The sequence below is a fragment of the Procambarus clarkii genome, chromosome 6 (genome assembly GCF_040958095.1).
Source record: "Procambarus clarkii isolate CNS0578487 chromosome 6, FALCON_Pclarkii_2.0, whole genome shotgun sequence".
Lineage (NCBI taxonomy): Eukaryota > Metazoa > Arthropoda > Malacostraca > Decapoda > Cambaridae > Procambarus > Procambarus clarkii.
The window spans coordinates 18,479,513-18,496,701 of NC_091155.1; the positions used below are offsets into that span (position 1 = coordinate 18,479,513).

Genomic DNA, 17,189 nt, shown 5'->3' on the forward strand with positions numbered 1-17,189 from the left:
CCGAATGAAGTGTTTGCCAGGGTGCTTAAAGCATGCGAAGAGGATCTTTGCGAGCCACTGTCTACCATATTTAATAAATCCGTAGAGTCAAGCATAGTGCAGAGTCATGGAAGGTTGCTAATGTGCTACTTATTTTAAGAAAGGAGATAGATCACTTACGTCAAACTATAGGGAAATTAGCATAACGTTTATTGTGGGAAAATTACTTGAATCGATAATTGCAAGTACAATTCGTGTTCATCTTGAAAAACATAAATTAATAAATGATTCGCAACATGGTTTTACAAATGGCCGTTCATGTTTAACAGATTTGCTATAATTTTATTCCAGCATAGTTGAGGCAGTTGATAGTGGTAAGGATTGTAATGTTGTGTACCTTGACTTTAGCAAAACTTTTGATACAGTGTCAGGTGAAAGACTGATTAAAAATATGGTATTAGGGGTGCTATATTAAGTTGGATTATTGCATGGCTACACCAAAGGAAACAGAGAGTTAGTATAAATGGGGTCAAGTCAGAGTGGGAAAATGTTGTAAGTAAAGTGCCTCAAGGCTCTGTCCTGGGACCTGTCCTCTGTTGTTTATAATATATATATAAATGATTTAGAATCAGGGTTGAGTAGCAACATTTGGAAATTTGCCGATTATATAAAAAATCGGTAAAGAAATAAACACGGAAGTAAACCCCCTATCACTTCAAGTAAATCTAAATAGGATTTTGAAATGGTGAAAAGATTGGCAGATGCAGTTTAATGCTGATAAATGTAAAGTTTTGAGGCAAAATAATAAAGATAGTTACAAGATACGAGCTAGTTAGTGTAGAGATTGCGAAAGAGAACTGGGAGTTATGATTAGTAAGAACTTAAAACCAAAAGATCAATGCATGAATGTTCGTATTAAGGCGAATAGGATACTGGGATTTATCAATCGAAGCGTTAGAAACAAGACACCTGGTGTTGTTCTTCAGCTATATCTTGTTCTGGTTAGGCCCCATTTAGATTATGCAGTTCAGCTTTTGTCGCTGCACTATAGAATGGATATAAATTCACTTGAACGTGTCTAACGAAGGATGACGAAGTTAATCCCCCTAAATAGAAATCTTTATGAGTGGGATTTGGTGGTTATAAATAGGAGCTGCCTCGTATGAGCCAATAGGCCTTCTGCGGTTACCTTTGTTCTTAGGTAACTGCAGAAGGACCATACGAGGCAGCTCCTATTTATAACCACCAAATCCCACTCATAAAGGTTTCTAATTAGGGGGGTTAACTTTGTTAGGAGCTGCCTCGTATGGGCCTTCTGCCGTTATCTAAGAATAAAGGTAACTGCAGAAGGCCTATTGGCCCATACGAGGCAGCTCCGATCTATAACCACCGAATCCCACTCATATACATGTCCAACCCACGTTTAAAACAGATAACCTTTATTCTTATCTTCATTAATTAAAGCCTCTGAGCTTTACACATGAAGCTGGAGCAACTGTGACATCCGTAAATGCTTTCCCATTATAACTAGTCATAAATGGTCAGAACAAAAACAAATTTGATAAAAATTTAAATGTATTTGTTTATTTTCACATGAAGGTAACATGTACATTAAAATATTTGCTGGCCCGAGGGTAAAACAGTTGAGGTTTTCCTAGGAATTAAACCTAAAGAATATAAAAAACTGTCTTGATCCATATGATGAAGACTAGGCTGAGTGAAGGCTTGAGGCTGGCTTCCAGCAGCACCTTGTGGTGTGGTAGCTGCGACACTCTTGACCTGTTGGACGCCTCCGGACTCCATACTTCTCTTCATCCTGATGTCGGTCATTGTCTGTTCTATCAGGAAGGCCTCAACGATAGAATTTTTAACTAGCTTATATTGTTTCTTTTTAGAATGCCTTTTGCGAGCAGTCTTCTCAGGAAGATTGTTTGCTGATGCATTTTCATGGGAGAAATTCCTTCCTGCCGCCTTCTTGGCTGAAGCCTTGAGCTTGGCTTCATCAGAGCACTTGTTGACTTTAAAATGCATTAACCGACCAGTAATTTTAACCTGTGTGAGGGCGCTTGAAGTAACACCTCGCCTCAAAGCCAGCTTCAGATGGATGTCAGCGTCCTTCTCGTTAACCGAGAAATTACAGACGACGAACTTCAGAATATTCTGACGAGAGGAGCCTTGACTATTATTAAGGAATGTGATGGCGGCAACAACCATCTCAGAATACTTGGGATGGTTCGCAGTCCTGTCCAAAACATTATCAGATGTCTTAGTTTTGGACCTTAAGACGACCATCTTGTGGGCTATTGTAAGACTCGATGCAGACAACTCGTTTTGATCCTACACTTTCAAGAGGTAAGGAGTGATTGCGTTGACTTGTCTGCTAAGGCTACATATAACAGCTGAGGTCAGGTGAGTATTATGCATAACAAGGGGCATATTAATAGGGAATTAAAAGTATCAACACATTTTTACAGGCTCATCATAGCCTGTGCTACATGGACACTTCCTTCTAAGTAGCTAAATCTAAAACAACAACGTATCAACACATGACAACTTAAAACAATGCATATAAATAGGATAAGTTTAGAAAGACATGGATAAATACTGGTTCGGTAACAGGGTTCTTGATTTGTGGACCCAATTATCGCGAAACGTGGGAGAGTTCCTTGATTGTTTCAAACGTGGGTTGGACATGTATATGAGTGGGATTTGGTGGTTATAAATAGAAACTGCCTCGTATGGACCGTCTGCAGTTACTTTTATTGTTATAATCATTAATTAAAGCCAGAGGGCTTTACACTTGTAGCTGGAGCAACTGTGACATCAATAAGTGTTTCCCCATTATAAATTCCCCTTCCCCAATGCTTCCAAGTAGGATGTTATTAAACTAATAATAAAACTCAAACCAAACAAATCCCCAGCGCCGAATGAAGTGTTTGCCAGGGTGCTTAAAGCATGCGAAGAGGATCTTTGCGAGCCACTGTCTACCATATTTAATAAATCCGTAGAGTCAAGCATAGTGCAGAGTCATGGAAGGTTGCTAATGTGCTACTTATTTTTAAGAAAGGAGATAGATCACTTACGTCAAACTATAGGGAAATTAGCATAACGTTTATTGTGGGAAAATTACTTGAATCGATAATTGCAAGTACAATTCGTGTTCATCTTGAAAAACATAAATTAATAAATGATTCGCAACATGGTTTTACAAATGGCCGTTCATGTTTAACAGATTTGCTATAATTTTATTCCAGCATAGTTGAGGCAGTTGATAGTGGTAAGGATTGTAATGTTGTGTACCTTGACTTTAGCAAAACTTTTGATACAGTGTCAGGTGAAAGACTGATTAAAAATATGGTATTAGGGGTGCTATATTAAGTTGGATTATTGCATGGCTACACCAAAGGAAACAGAGAGTTAGTATAAATGGGGTCAAGTCAGAGTGGGAAAATGTTGTAAGTAAAGTGCCTCAAGGCTCTGTCCTGGGACCTGTCCTCTGTTGTTTATAATATATATATATAAATGATTTAGAATCAGGGTTGAGTAGCAACATTTGGAAATTTGCCGATTATATAAAAAATCGGTAAAGAAATAAACACGGAAGTAAACCCCCTATCACTTCAAGTAAATCTAAATAGGATTTTGAAATGGTGAAAAGATTGGCAGATGCAGTTTAATGCTGATAATTGTAAAGTTTTGAGGCAAAATAATAAAGATAGTTACAAGATACGAGCTAGTTAGTGTAGAGATTGCGAAGTCGGATTGCGAAAGAGAACTGGGAGTTATGATTAGTAAGAACTTAAAACCAAAAGATCAATGCATGAATGCTCGTATTAAGGCGAATAGGATACTGGGATTTATCAATCGAAGCGTTAGAAACAAGACACCTGGTATTGTTCTTCAGCTATATCTTGTTCTGGTTAGGCCCCATTTAGATTATGCAGTTCAGCTTTTGTCGCTGCACTATAGAATGGATATAAATTCACTTGAACGTGTCTAACGAAGGATGACGAAGTTAATCCCCCCCTAAATAGAAATCTTTATGAGTGGGATTTGGTGGTTATAAATAGGAGCTGCCTCGTATGAGCCAATAGGCCTTCTGCGGTTACCTTTGTTCTTAGGTAGCTGCAGAAGGACCATACGAGGCAGCTCCTATTTATAACCACCAAATTCCACTCATAAAGGTTTCTAATTAGGGGGATTAACTTTGTTAGGAGCTGCCTCGTATGGGCCTTCTGCCGTTATCTAAGAATAAAGTTAACTGCAGAAGGCCTATTGGCCCATACGAGGCAGCTCCGATCTATAACCACCGAATCCCACTCATATACATGTCCAACCCACGTTTAAAACAGATAACCTTTATTCTTATCTTCATTAATTAAAGCCTCTGAGCTTTACACATGAAGCTGGAGCAACTGTGACATCCGTAAATGCTTTCCCATTATAACTAGTCATAAATGGTCAGAACAAAAACAAATTTGATAAAAATTTAAATGTATTTGTTTATTTTCACATGAAGGTAACATGTACATTAAAATATTTGCTGGCCCGAGGGTAAAACAGTTGAGGTTTTCCTAGGAATTAAACCTAAAGAATATAAAAAACTGTCTTGATCCATATGATGAAGACTAGGCTGAGTGAAGGCTTGAGGCTGGCTTCCAGCAGCACCTTGTGGTGTGGTAGCTGCGACACTCTTGACCTGTTGGACGCCTCCGGACTCCATACTTCTCTTCATCCTGATGTCGGTCATTGTCTGTTCTATCAGGAAGGCCTCAACGATAGAATTTTTAACTAGCTTATATTGTTTCTTTTTAGAATGCCTTTTGCGAGCAGTCTTCTCAGGAAGATTGTTTGCTGATGCATTTTCATGGGAGAAATTCCTTCCTGCCGCCTTCTTGGCTGAAGCCTTGAGCTTGGCTTCATCAGAGCACTTGTTGACTTTAAAATGCATTAACCGACCAGTAATTTTAACCTGTGTGAGGGCGCTTGAAGTAACACCTCGCCTCAAAGCCAGCTTCAGATGGATGTCAGCGTCCTTCTCGTTAACCGAGAAATTACAGACGACGAACTTCAGAATATTCTGACGAGAGGAGCCTTGACTATTATTAAGGAATGTGATGGCGGCAACAACCATCTCAGAATACTTGGGATGGTTCGCAGTCCTGTCCAAAACATTATCAGATGTCTTAGTTTTGGACCTTAAGACGACCATCTTGTGGGCTATTGTAAGACTCGATGCAGACAACTCGTTTTGATCCTACACTTTCAAGAGGTAAGGAGTGATTGCGTTGACTTGTCTGCTAAGGCTACATATAACAGCTGAGGTCAGGTGAGTATTATGCATAACAAGGGGCATATTAATAGGGAATTAAAAGTATCAACACATTTTTACAGGCTCATCATAGCCTGTGCTACATGGACACTTCCTTCTAAGTAGCTAAATCTAAAACAACAACGTATCAACACATGACAACTTAAAACAATGCATATAAATAGGATAAGTTTAGAAAGACATGGATAAATACTGGTTCGGTAACAGGGTTCTTGATTTGTGGACCCAATTATCGCGAAACGTGGGAGAGTTCCTTGATTGTTTCAAACGTGGGTTGGACATGTATATGAGTGGGATTTGGTGGTTATAAATAGAAACTGCCTCGTATGGACCGTCTGCAGTTACTTTTATTGTTATAATCATTAATTAAAGCCAGAGGGCTTTACACTTGTAGCTGGAGCAACTGTGACATCAATAAGTGTTTCCCCATTATAAATTCCCCTTCCCCAATGCTTCCCAGTAGGATGTTATTAAACAAATAATAAAACTCAAACCAAACAAATCCCCAGCGCCGAATGAAGTGTTTGCCAGGGTGCTTAAAGCATGCGAAGAGGATCTTTGCGAGCCACTGTCTACCATATTTAATAAATCCGTAGAGTCAAGCATAGTGCAGAGTCATGGAAGGTTGCTAATGTGCTACTTATTTTTAAGAAAGGAGATAGATCACTTACGTCAAACTATAGGGAAATTAGCATAACGTTTATTGTGGGAAAATTACTTGAATCGATAATTGCAAGTACAATTCGTGTTCATCTTGAAAAACATAAATTAATAAATGATTCGCAACATGGTTTTACAAATGGCCGTTCATGTTTAACAGATTTGCTATAATTTTATTCCAGCATAGTTGAGGCAGTTGATAGTGGTAAGGATTGTAATGTTGTGTACCTTGACTTTAGCAAAACTTTTGATACAGTGTCAGGTGAAAGACTGATTAAAAATATGGTATTAGGGGTGCTATATTAAGTTGGATTATTGCATGGCTACACCAAAGGAAACAGAGAGTTAGTATAAATGGGGTCAAGTCAGAGTGGGAAAATGTTGTAAGTAAAGTGCCTCAAGGCTCTGTCCTGGGACCTGTCCTCTGTTGTTTATAATATATATATATAAATGATTTAGAATCAGGGTTGAGTAGCAACATTTGGAAATTTGCCGATTATATAAAAAATCGGTAAAGAAATAAACACGGAAGTAAACCCCCTATCACTTCAAGTAAATCTAAATAGGATTTTGAAATGGTGAAAAGATTGGCAGATGCAGTTTAATGCTGATAATTGTAAAGTTTTGAGGCAAAATAATAAAGATAGTTACAAGATACGAGCTAGTTAGTGTAGAGATTGCGAAGTCGGATTGCGAAAGAGAACTGGGAGTTATGATTAGTAAGAACTTAAAACCAAAAGATCAATGCATGAATGCTCGTATTAAGGCGAATAGGATACTGGGATTTATCAATCGAAGCGTTAGAAACAAGACACCTGGTATTGTTCTTCAGCTATATCTTGTTCTGGTTAGGCCCCATTTAGATTATGCAGTTCAGCTTTTGTCGCTGCACTATAGAATGGATATAAATTCACTTGAACGTGTCTAACGAAGGATGACGAAGTTAATCCCCCCCTAAATAGAAATCTTTATGAGTGGGATTTGGTGGTTATAAATAGGAGCTGCCTCGTATGAGCCAATAGGCCTTCTGCGGTTACCTTTGTTCTTAGGTAGCTGCAGAAGGACCATACGAGGCAGCTCCTATTTATAACCACCAAATTCCACTCATAAAGGTTTCTAATTAGGGGGATTAACTTTGTTAGGAGCTGCCTCGTATGGGCCTTCTGCCGTTATCTAAGAATAAAGTTAACTGCAGAAGGCCTATTGGCCCATACGAGGCAGCTCCGATCTATAACCACCGAATCCCACTCATATACATGTCCAACCCACGTTTAAAACAGATAACCTTTATTCTTATCTTCATTAATTAAAGCCTCTGAGCTTTACACATGAAGCTGGAGCAACTGTGACATCCGTAAATGCTTTCCCATTATAACTACTCATAAATCGTCAGAACAAAAACAAATTTGATAAAAATTTAAATGTATTTGTTTATTTTCACATGAAGGTAACATGTACATTAAAATATTTGCTAGCCCGAGGGTAAAACAGTTCAGGTTTTCCTAGGAATTAAACCTAAAGAATTTAAAAAACTGTCTTGATCCATATGATGAAGACTTGGTTGAGTGAAGGCTTGAGGCTGGCTTCCAGCAGCAGCTTGTGGTGTGGTAGCTGCGACACTCTTGACCTGTTGGACGCCTCCGGACCCCATACTTCTCTTCATCCTGATGTCGGTCATTGTCTGTTCTATCAGGAAGGCCTCAACGATAGAATTTTTAACTAGCTTATATTGTTTCTTTTTAGAATGCCTTTTGCGAGCAGTCTTCTCAGGAAGATTGTTTGCTGATGCATTTTCATGGGAGAAATTCCTTCCTGCCGCCTTCTTGGCTGAAGCCTTGAGCTTGGCTTCATCAGAGCACTTGTTGACTTTAAAATGCATTAACCGACCAGTAATTTTAACCTGTGTGAGGGCGCTTGAAGTAACACCTCGCCTCAAAGCCAGCTTCAGATGGATGTCAGCGTCCTTCTCGTTAACCGAGAAATTACAGACGACGAACTTCAGAATATTCTGACGAGAGGAGCCTTGACTATTATTAAGGAATGTGATGGCGGCAACAACCATCTCAGAATACTTGGGATGGTTCGCAGTCCTGTCCAAAACATTATCAGATGTCTTAGTTTTGGACCTTAAGACGACCATCTTGTGGGCTATTGTAAGACTCGATGCAGACAACTCGTTTTGATCCTACACTTTCAAGAGGTAAGGAGTGATTGCGTTGACTTGTCTGCTAAGGCTACATATAACAGCTGAGGTCAGGTGAGTATTATGCATAACAAGGGGCATATTAATAGGGAATTAAAAGTATCAACACATTTTTACAGGCTCATCATAGCCTGTGCTACATGGACACTTCCTTCTAAGTAGCTAAATCTAAAACAACAACGTATCAACACATGACAACTTAAAACAATGCATATAAATAGGATAAGTTTAGAAAGACATGGATAAATACTGGTTCGGTAACAGGGTTCTTGATTTGTGGACCCAATTATCGCGAAACGTGGGAGAGTTCCTTGATTGTTTCAAACGTGGGTTGGACATGTATATGAGTGGGATTTGGTGGTTATAAATAGAAACTGCCTCGTATGGACCGTCTGCAGTTACTTTTATTGTTATAATCATTAATTAAAGCCAGAGGGCTTTACACTTGTAGCTGGAGCAACTGTGACATCAATAAGTGTTTCCCCATTATAAATTCCCCTTCCCCAATGCTTCCAAGTAGGATGTTATTAAACAAATAATAAAACTCAAACCAAACAAATCCCCAGCGCCGAATGAAGTGTTTGCCAGGGTGCTTAAAGCATGCGAAGAGGATCTTTGCGAGCCACTGTCTACCATATTTAATAAATCCGTAGAGTCAAGCATAGTGCAGAGTCATGGAAGGTTGCTAATGTGCTACTTATTTTTAAGAAAGGAGATAGATCACTTACGTCAAACTATAGGGAAATTAGCATAACGTTTATTGTGGGAAAATTACTTGAATCGATAATTGCAAGTACAATTCGTGTTCATCTTGAAAAACATAAATTAATAAATGATTCGCAACATGGTTTTACAAATGGCCGTTCATGTTTAACAGATTTGCTATAATTTTATTCCAGCATAGTTGAGGCAGTTGATAGTGGTAAGGATTGTAATGTTGTGTACCTTGACTTTAGCAAAACTTTTGATACAGTGTCAGGTGAAAGACTGATTAAAAATATGGTATTAGGGGTGCTATATTAAGTTGGATTATTGCATGGCTACACCAAAGGAAACAGAGAGTTAGTATAAATGGGGTCAAGTCAGAGTGGGAAAATGTTGTAAGTAAAGTGCCTCAAGGCTCTGTCCTGGGACCTGTCCTCTGTTGTTTATAATATATATATATAAATGATTTAGAATCAGGGTTGAGTAGCAACATTTGGAAATTTGCCGATTATATAAAAAATCGGTAAAGAAATAAACACGGAAGTAAACCCCCTATCACTTCAAGTAAATCTAAATAGGATTTTGAAATGGTGAAAAGATTGGCAGATGCAGTTTAATGCTGATAATTGTAAAGTTTTGAGGCAAAATAATAAAGATAGTTACAAGATACGAGCTAGTTAGTGTAGAGATTGCGAAGTCGGATTGCGAAAGAGAACTGGGAGTTATGATTAGTAAGAACTTAAAACCAAAAGATCAATGCATGAATGCTCGTATTAAGGCGAATAGGATACTGGGATTTATCAATCGAAGCGTTAGAAACAAGACACCTGGTATTGTTCTTCAGCTATATCTTGTTCTGGTTAGGCCCCATTTAGATTATGCAGTTCAGCTTTTGTCGCTGCACTATAGAATGGATATAAATTCACTTGAACGTGTCTAACGAAGGATGACGAAGTTAATCCCCCCCTAAATAGAAATCTTTATGAGTGGGATTTGGTGGTTATAAATAGGAGCTGCCTCGTATGAGCCAATAGGCCTTCTGCGGTTACCTTTGTTCTTAGGTAGCTGCAGAAGGACCATACGAGGCAGCTCCTATTTATAACCACCAAATTCCACTCATAAAGGTTTCTAATTAGGGGGATTAACTTTGTTAGGAGCTGCCTCGTATGGGCCTTCTGCCGTTATCTAAGAATAAAGTTAACTGCAGAAGGCCTATTGGCCCATACGAGGCAGCTCCGATCTATAACCACCGAATCCCACTCATATACATGTCCAACCCACGTTTAAAACAGATAACCTTTATTCTTATCTTCATTAATTAAAGCCTCTGAGCTTTACACATGAAGCTGGAGCAACTGTGACATCCGTAAATGCTTTCCCCTTATAACTAGTCATAAATCGTCAGAACAAAAACAAATTTGATAAAAATTTAAATGTATTTGTTTATTTTCACATGAAGGTAACATGTACATTAAAATATTTGCTAGCCCGAGGGTAAAACAGTTCAGGTTTTCCTAGGAATTAAACCTAAAGAATTTAAAAAACTGTCTTGATCCATATGATGAAGACTTGGTTGAGTGAAGGCTTGAGGCTGGCTTCCAGCAGCAGCTTGTGGTGTGGTAGCTGCGACACTCTTGACCTGTTGGACGCCTCCGGACTCCATACTTCTCTTCATCCTGATGTCGGTCATTGTCTGTTCTATCAGGAAGGCCTCAACGATAGAATTTTTAACTAGCTTATATTGTTTCTTTTTAGAATGCCTTTTGCGAGCAGTCTTCTCAGGAAGATTGTTTGCTGATGCATTTTCATGGGAGAAATTCCTTCCTGCCGCCTTCTTGGCTGAAGCCTTGAGCTTGGCTTCATCAGAGCACTTGTTGACTTTAAAATGCATTAACCGACCAGTAATTTTAACCTGTGTGAGGGCGCTTGAAGTAACACCTCGCCTCAAAGCCAGCTTCAGATGGATGTCAGCGTCCTTCTCGTTAACCGAGAAATTACAGACGACGAACTTCAGAATATTCTGACGAGAGGAGCCTTGACTATTATTAAGGAATGTGATGGCGGCAACAACCATCTCAGAATACTTGGGATGGTTCGCAGTCCTGTCCAAAACATTATCAGATGTCTTAGTTTTGGACCTTAAGACGACCATCTTGTGGGCTATTGTAAGACTCGATGCAGACAACTCGTTTTGATCCTACACTTTCAAGAGGTAAGGAGTGATTGCGTTGACTTGTCTGCTAAGGCTACATATAACAGCTGAGGTCAGGTGAGTATTATGCATAACAAGGGGCATATTAATAGGGAATTAAAAGTATCAACACATTTTTACAGGCTCATCATAGCCTGTGCTACATGGACACTTCCTTCTAAGTAGCTAAATCTAAAACAACAACGTATCAACACATGACAACTTAAAACAATGCATATAAATAGGATAAGTTTAGAAAGACATGGATAAATACTGGTTCGGTAACAGGGTTCTTGATTTGTGGACCCAATTATCGCGAAACGTGGGAGAGTTCCTTGATTGTTTCAAACGTGGGTTGGACATGTATATGAGTGGGATTTGGTGGTTATAAATAGAAACTGCCTCGTATGGACCGTCTGCAGTTACTTTTATTGTTATAATCATTAATTAAAGCCAGAGGGCTTTACACTTGTAGCTGGAGCAACTGTGACATCAATAAGTGTTTCCCCATTATAAATTCCCCTTCCCCAATGCTTCCCAGTAGGATGTTATTAAACAAATAATAAAACTCAAACCAAACAAATCCCCAGCGCCGAATGAAGTGTTTGCCAGGGTGCTTAAAGCATGCGAAGAGGATCTTTGCGAGCCACTGTCTACCATATTTAATAAATCCGTAGAGTCAAGCATAGTGCAGAGTCATGGAAGGTTGCTAATGTGCTACTTATTTTTAAGAAAGGAGATAGATCACTTACGTCAAACTATAGGGAAATTAGCATAACGTTTATTGTGGGAAAATTACTTGAATCGATAATTGCAAGTACAATTCGTGTTCATCTTGAAAAACATAAATTAATAAATGATTCGCAACATGGTTTTACAAATGGCCGTTCATGTTTAACAGATTTGCTATAATTTTATTCCAGCATAGTTGAGGCAGTTGATAGTGGTAAGGATTGTAATGTTGTGTACCTTGACTTTAGCAAAACTTTTGATACAGTGTCAGGTGAAAGACTGATTAAAAATATGGTATTAGGGGTGCTATATTAAGTTGGATTATTGCATGGCTACACCAAAGGAAACAGAGAGTTAGTATAAATGGGGTCAAGTCAGAGTGGGAAAATGTTGTAAGTAAAGTGCCTCAAGGCTCTGTCCTGGGACCTGTCCTCTGTTGTTTATAATATATATATATAAATGATTTAGAATCAGGGTTGAGTAGCAACATTTGGAAATTTGCCGATTATATAAAAAATCGGTAAAGAAATAAACACGGAAGTAAACCCCCTATCACTTCAAGTAAATCTAAATAGGATTTTGAAATGGTGAAAAGATTGGCAGATGCAGTTTAATGCTGATAATTGTAAAGTTTTGAGGCAAAATAATAAAGATAGTTACAAGATACGAGCTAGTTAGTGTAGAGATTGCGAAGTCGGATTGCGAAAGAGAACTGGGAGTTATGATTAGTAAGAACTTAAAACCAAAAGATCAATGCATGAATGCTCGTATTAAGGCGAATAGGATACTGGGATTTATCAATCGAAGCGTTAGAAACAAGACACCTGGTATTGTTCTTCAGCTATATCTTGTTCTGGTTAGGCCCCATTTAGATTATGCAGTTCAGCTTTTGTCGCTGCACTATAGAATGGATATAAATTCACTTGAACGTGTCTAACGAAGGATGACGAAGTTAATCCCCCCCTAAATAGAAATCTTTATGAGTGGGATTTGGTGGTTATAAATAGGAGCTGCCTCGTATGAGCCAATAGGCCTTCTGCGGTTACCTTTGTTCTTAGGTAGCTGCAGAAGGACCATACGAGGCAGCTCCTATTTATAACCACCAAATTCCACTCATAAAGGTTTCTAATTAGGGGGATTAACTTTGTTAGGAGCTGCCTCGTATGGGCCTTCTGCCGTTATCTAAGAATAAAGTTAACTGCAGAAGGCCTATTGGCCCATACGAGGCAGCTCCGATCTATAACCACCGAATCCCACTCATATACATGTCCAACCCACGTTTAAAACAGATAACCTTTATTCTTATCTTCATTAATTAAAGCCTCTGAGCTTTACACATGAAGCTGGAGCAACTGTGACATCCGTAAATGCTTTCCCATTATAACTACTCATAAATCGTCAGAACAAAAACAAATTTGATAAAAATTTAAATGTATTTGTTTATTTTCACATGAAGGTAACATGTACATTAAAATATTTGCTAGCCCGAGGGTAAAACAGTTCAGGTTTTCCTAGGAATTAAACCTAAAGAATTTAAAAAACTGTCTTGATCCATATGATGAAGACTTGGTTGAGTGAAGGCTTGAGGCTGGCTTCCAGCAGCAGCTTGTGGTGTGGTAGCTGCGACACTCTTGACCTGTTGGACGCCTCCGGACCCCATACTTCTCTTCATCCTGATGTCGGTCATTGTCTGTTCTATCAGGAAGGCCTCAACGATAGAATTTTTAACTAGCTTATATTGTTTCTTTTTAGAATGCCTTTTGCGAGCAGTCTTCTCAGGAAGATTGTTTGCTGATGCATTTTCATGGGAGAAATTCCTTCCTGCCGCCTTCTTGGCTGAAGCCTTGAGCTTGGCTTCATCAGAGCACTTGTTGACTTTAAAATGCATTAACCGACCAGTAATTTTAACCTGTGTGAGGGCGCTTGAAGTAACACCTCGCCTCAAAGCCAGCTTCAGATGGATGTCAGCGTCCTTCTCGTTAACCGAGAAATTACAGACGACGAACTTCAGAATATTCTGACGAGAGGAGCCTTGACTATTATTAAGGAATGTGATGGCGGCAACAACCATCTCAGAATACTTGGGATGGTTCGCAGTCCTGTCCAAAACATTATCAGATGTCTTAGTTTTGGACCTTAAGACGACCATCTTGTGGGCTATTGTAAGACTCGATGCAGACAACTCGTTTTGATCCTACACTTTCAAGAGGTAAGGAGTGATTGCGTTGACTTGTCTGCTAAGGCTACATATAACAGCTGAGGTCAGGTGAGTATTATGCATAACAAGGGGCATATTAATAGGGAATTAAAAGTATCAACACATTTTTACAGGCTCATCATAGCCTGTGCTACATGGACACTTCCTTCTAAGTAGCTAAATCTAAAACAACAACGTATCAACACATGACAACTTAAAACAATGCATATAAATAGGATAAGTTTAGAAAGACATGGATAAATACTGGTTCGGTAACAGGGTTCTTGATTTGTGGACCCAATTATCGCGAAACGTGGGAGAGTTCCTTGATTGTTTCAAACGTGGGTTGGACATGTATATGAGTGGGATTTGGTGGTTATAAATAGAAACTGCCTCGTATGGACCGTCTGCAGTTACTTTTATTGTTATAATCATTAATTAAAGCCAGAGGGCTTTACACTTGTAGCTGGAGCAACTGTGACATCAATAAGTGTTTCCCCATTATAAATTCCCCTTCCCCAATGCTTCCAAGTAGGATGTTATTAAACAAATAATAAAACTCAAACCAAACAAATCCCCAGCGCCGAATGAAGTGTTTGCCAGGGTGCTTAAAGCATGCGAAGAGGATCTTTGCGAGCCACTGTCTACCATATTTAATAAATCCGTAGAGTCAAGCATAGTGCAGAGTCATGGAAGGTTGCTAATGTGCTACTTATTTTTAAGAAAGGAGATAGATCACTTACGTCAAACTATAGGGAAATTAGCATAACGTTTATTGTGGGAAAATTACTTGAATCGATAATTGCAAGTACAATTCGTGTTCATCTTGAAAAACATAAATTAATAAATGATTCGCAACATGGTTTTACAAATGGCCGTTCATGTTTAACAGATTTGCTATAATTTTATTCCAGCATAGTTGAGGCAGTTGATAGTGGTAAGGATTGTAATGTTGTGTACCTTGACTTTAGCAAAACTTTTGATACAGTGTCAGGTGAAAGACTGATTAAAAATATGGTATTAGGGGTGCTATATTAAGTTGGATTATTGCATGGCTACACCAAAGGAAACAGAGAGTTAGTATAAATGGGGTCAAGTCAGAGTGGGAAAATGTTGTAAGTAAAGTGCCTCAAGGCTCTGTCCTGGGACCTGTCCTCTGTTGTTTATAATATATATATATAAATGATTTAGAATCAGGGTTGAGTAGCAACATTTGGAAATTTGCCGATTATATAAAAAATCGGTAAAGAAATAAACACGGAAGTAAACCCCCTATCACTTCAAGTAAATCTAAATAGGATTTTGAAATGGTGAAAAGATTGGCAGATGCAGTTTAATGCTGATAATTGTAAAGTTTTGAGGCAAAATAATAAAGATAGTTACAAGATACGAGCTAGTTAGTGTAGAGATTGCGAAGTCGGATTGCGAAAGAGAACTGGGAGTTATGATTAGTAAGAACTTAAAACCAAAAGATCAATGCATGAATGCTCGTATTAAGGCGAATAGGATACTGGGATTTATCAATCGAAGCGTTAGAAACAAGACACCTGGTATTGTTCTTCAGCTATATCTTGTTCTGGTTAGGCCCCATTTAGATTATGCAGTTCAGCTTTTGTCGCTGCACTATAGAATGGATATAAATTCACTTGAACGTGTCTAACGAAGGATGACGAAGTTAATCCCCCCCTAAATAGAAATCTTTATGAGTGGGATTTGGTGGTTATAAATAGGAGCTGCCTCGTATGAGCCAATAGGCCTTCTGCGGTTACCTTTGTTCTTAGGTAGCTGCAGAAGGACCATACGAGGCAGCTCCTATTTATAACCACCAAATTCCACTCATAAAGGTTTCTAATTAGGGGGATTAACTTTGTTAGGAGCTGCCTCGTATGGGCCTTCTGCCGTTATCTAAGAATAAAGTTAACTGCAGAAGGCCTATTGGCCCATACGAGGCAGCTCCGATCTATAACCACCGAATCCCACTCATATACATGTCCAACCCACGTTTAAAACAGATAACCTTTATTCTTATCTTCATTAATTAAAGCCTCTGAGCTTTACACATGAAGCTGGAGCAACTGTGACATCCGTAAATGCTTTCCCCTTATAACTAGTCATAAATCGTCAGAACAAAAACAAATTTGATAAAAATTTAAATGTATTTGTTTATTTTCACATGAAGGTAACATGTACATTAAAATATTTGCTAGCCCGAGGGTAAAACAGTTCAGGTTTTCCTAGGAATTAAACCTAAAGAATTTAAAAAACTGTCTTGATCCATATGATGAAGACTTGGTTGAGTGAAGGCTTGAGGCTGGCTTCCAGCAGCAGCTTGTGGTGTGGTAGCTGCGACACTCTTGACCTGTTGGACGCCTCCGGACTCCATACTTCTCTTCATCCTGATGTCGGTCATTGTCTGTTCTATCAGGAAGGCCTCAACGATAGAATTTTTAACTAGCTTATATTGTTTCTTTTTAGAATGCCTTTTGCGAGCAGTCTTCTCAGGAAGATTGTTTGCTGATGCATTTTCATGGGAGAAATTCCTTCCTGCCGCCTTCTTGGCTGAAGCCTTGAGCTTGGCTTCATCAGAGCACTTGTTGACTTTAAAATGCATTAACCGACCAGTAATTTTAACCTGTGTGAGGGCGCTTGAAGTAACACCTCGCCTCAAAGCCAGCTTCAGATGGATGTCAGCGTCCTTCTCGTTAACCGAGAAATTACAGACGACGAACTTCAGAATATCCTGACGAGAGGAGCCTTGACTATTATTAAGGATTGTGATGGCGGCAACAACCATCTCAGAATACTTGGGATGGTTCCCAGTCCTGTCCAAAACATTATCAGATGTCTTAGTTTTGGACCTTAAGACGACCATCTTGTGGGCTATTGTACGACTCGATGCAGACAACTCGTATTGATCCTACACTTTCAAGAGGTAAGGAGTGATTGCGTTGACTTGTCTGCTAAGACTACATATAACAGCTGAGGTCAGGTGAGTATTAGGCATAACAAGGGGCATATTAATAGGGAATTAAAAGTATCAACACATTTTTACAGGCTCATCATAGCCTGTGCTACATGGACACTTCCTTCTAAGTAGCTAAATCTAAAACAACAACGTATCAACACATGACAACTTAAAACAATGCATATAAATAGGATAAGTTTAGAAAGACATGGATAAATACTGGTT

General features: G+C 38.9%; 6 protein-coding genes across 6 annotated transcripts; all 6 read right to left on the reverse strand.

Annotated features, from left to right (window-relative positions):
* Window positions 1-1,590: 1,590 nt before the first annotated feature.
* On the reverse strand, window positions 1,591-2,271 carry LOC138355481 (histone H1-delta-like). The gene has a single exon (XM_069310606.1). The coding sequence runs from the start codon at window positions 2,269-2,271 to the stop codon at window positions 1,591-1,593; it is 681 nt and encodes a 226-aa protein (XP_069166707.1).
* A 2,239-nt stretch (window positions 2,272-4,510) lies between these two features.
* Window positions 4,511-5,191, reverse strand: LOC123748026 (histone H1-delta-like). The gene has a single exon (XM_045730230.2). It carries the CDS (start codon window positions 5,189-5,191, stop codon window positions 4,511-4,513), a length of 681 nt encoding a protein of 226 aa, XP_045586186.2.
* A 2,272-nt stretch (window positions 5,192-7,463) lies between these two features.
* On the reverse strand, window positions 7,464-8,111 carry LOC123748025 (histone H1-delta-like). The gene has a single exon (XM_045730229.2). The coding sequence runs from the start codon at window positions 8,109-8,111 to the stop codon at window positions 7,464-7,466; it is 648 nt and encodes a 215-aa protein (XP_045586185.2).
* A 2,272-nt stretch (window positions 8,112-10,383) lies between these two features.
* Window positions 10,384-11,031, reverse strand: LOC138355483 (histone H1-delta-like). Its single transcript, XM_069310620.1, has one exon. The coding sequence runs from the start codon at window positions 11,029-11,031 to the stop codon at window positions 10,384-10,386; it is 648 nt and encodes a 215-aa protein (XP_069166721.1).
* Window positions 11,032-13,303: 2,272 nt separating this feature from the next.
* Window positions 13,304-13,951, reverse strand: LOC138355486 (histone H1-delta-like). Its single transcript, XM_069310625.1, has one exon. The coding sequence runs from the start codon at window positions 13,949-13,951 to the stop codon at window positions 13,304-13,306; it is 648 nt and encodes a 215-aa protein (XP_069166726.1).
* Window positions 13,952-16,223: 2,272 nt separating this feature from the next.
* LOC138355488 (histone H1-delta-like) lies at window positions 16,224-16,871 on the reverse strand. The gene has a single exon (XM_069310641.1). It carries the CDS (start codon window positions 16,869-16,871, stop codon window positions 16,224-16,226), a length of 648 nt encoding a protein of 215 aa, XP_069166742.1.
* Between the last annotated feature and the right edge of the window lie 318 nt (window positions 16,872-17,189).

What these genes read in the sequence shown, in the direction of transcription:
- LOC138355486 (XM_069310625.1), bottom strand. Translation starts at nt 13,951, where the DNA reads ATGGTCGTCTTAAGGTCCAAAACTAAGACATCTGATAATGTTTTGGAC.
- LOC123748025 (XM_045730229.2), bottom strand. Translation starts at nt 8,111, where the DNA reads ATGGTCGTCTTAAGGTCCAAAACTAAGACATCTGATAATGTTTTGGAC.
- LOC123748026 (XM_045730230.2), bottom strand. Translation starts at nt 5,191, where the DNA reads ATGGTCGTCTTAAGGTCCAAAACTAAGACATCTGATAATGTTTTGGAC.
- LOC138355483 (XM_069310620.1), bottom strand. Translation starts at nt 11,031, where the DNA reads ATGGTCGTCTTAAGGTCCAAAACTAAGACATCTGATAATGTTTTGGAC.
- LOC138355488 (XM_069310641.1), bottom strand. Translation starts at nt 16,871, where the DNA reads ATGGTCGTCTTAAGGTCCAAAACTAAGACATCTGATAATGTTTTGGAC.
- LOC138355481 (XM_069310606.1), bottom strand. Translation starts at nt 2,271, where the DNA reads ATGGTCGTCTTAAGGTCCAAAACTAAGACATCTGATAATGTTTTGGAC.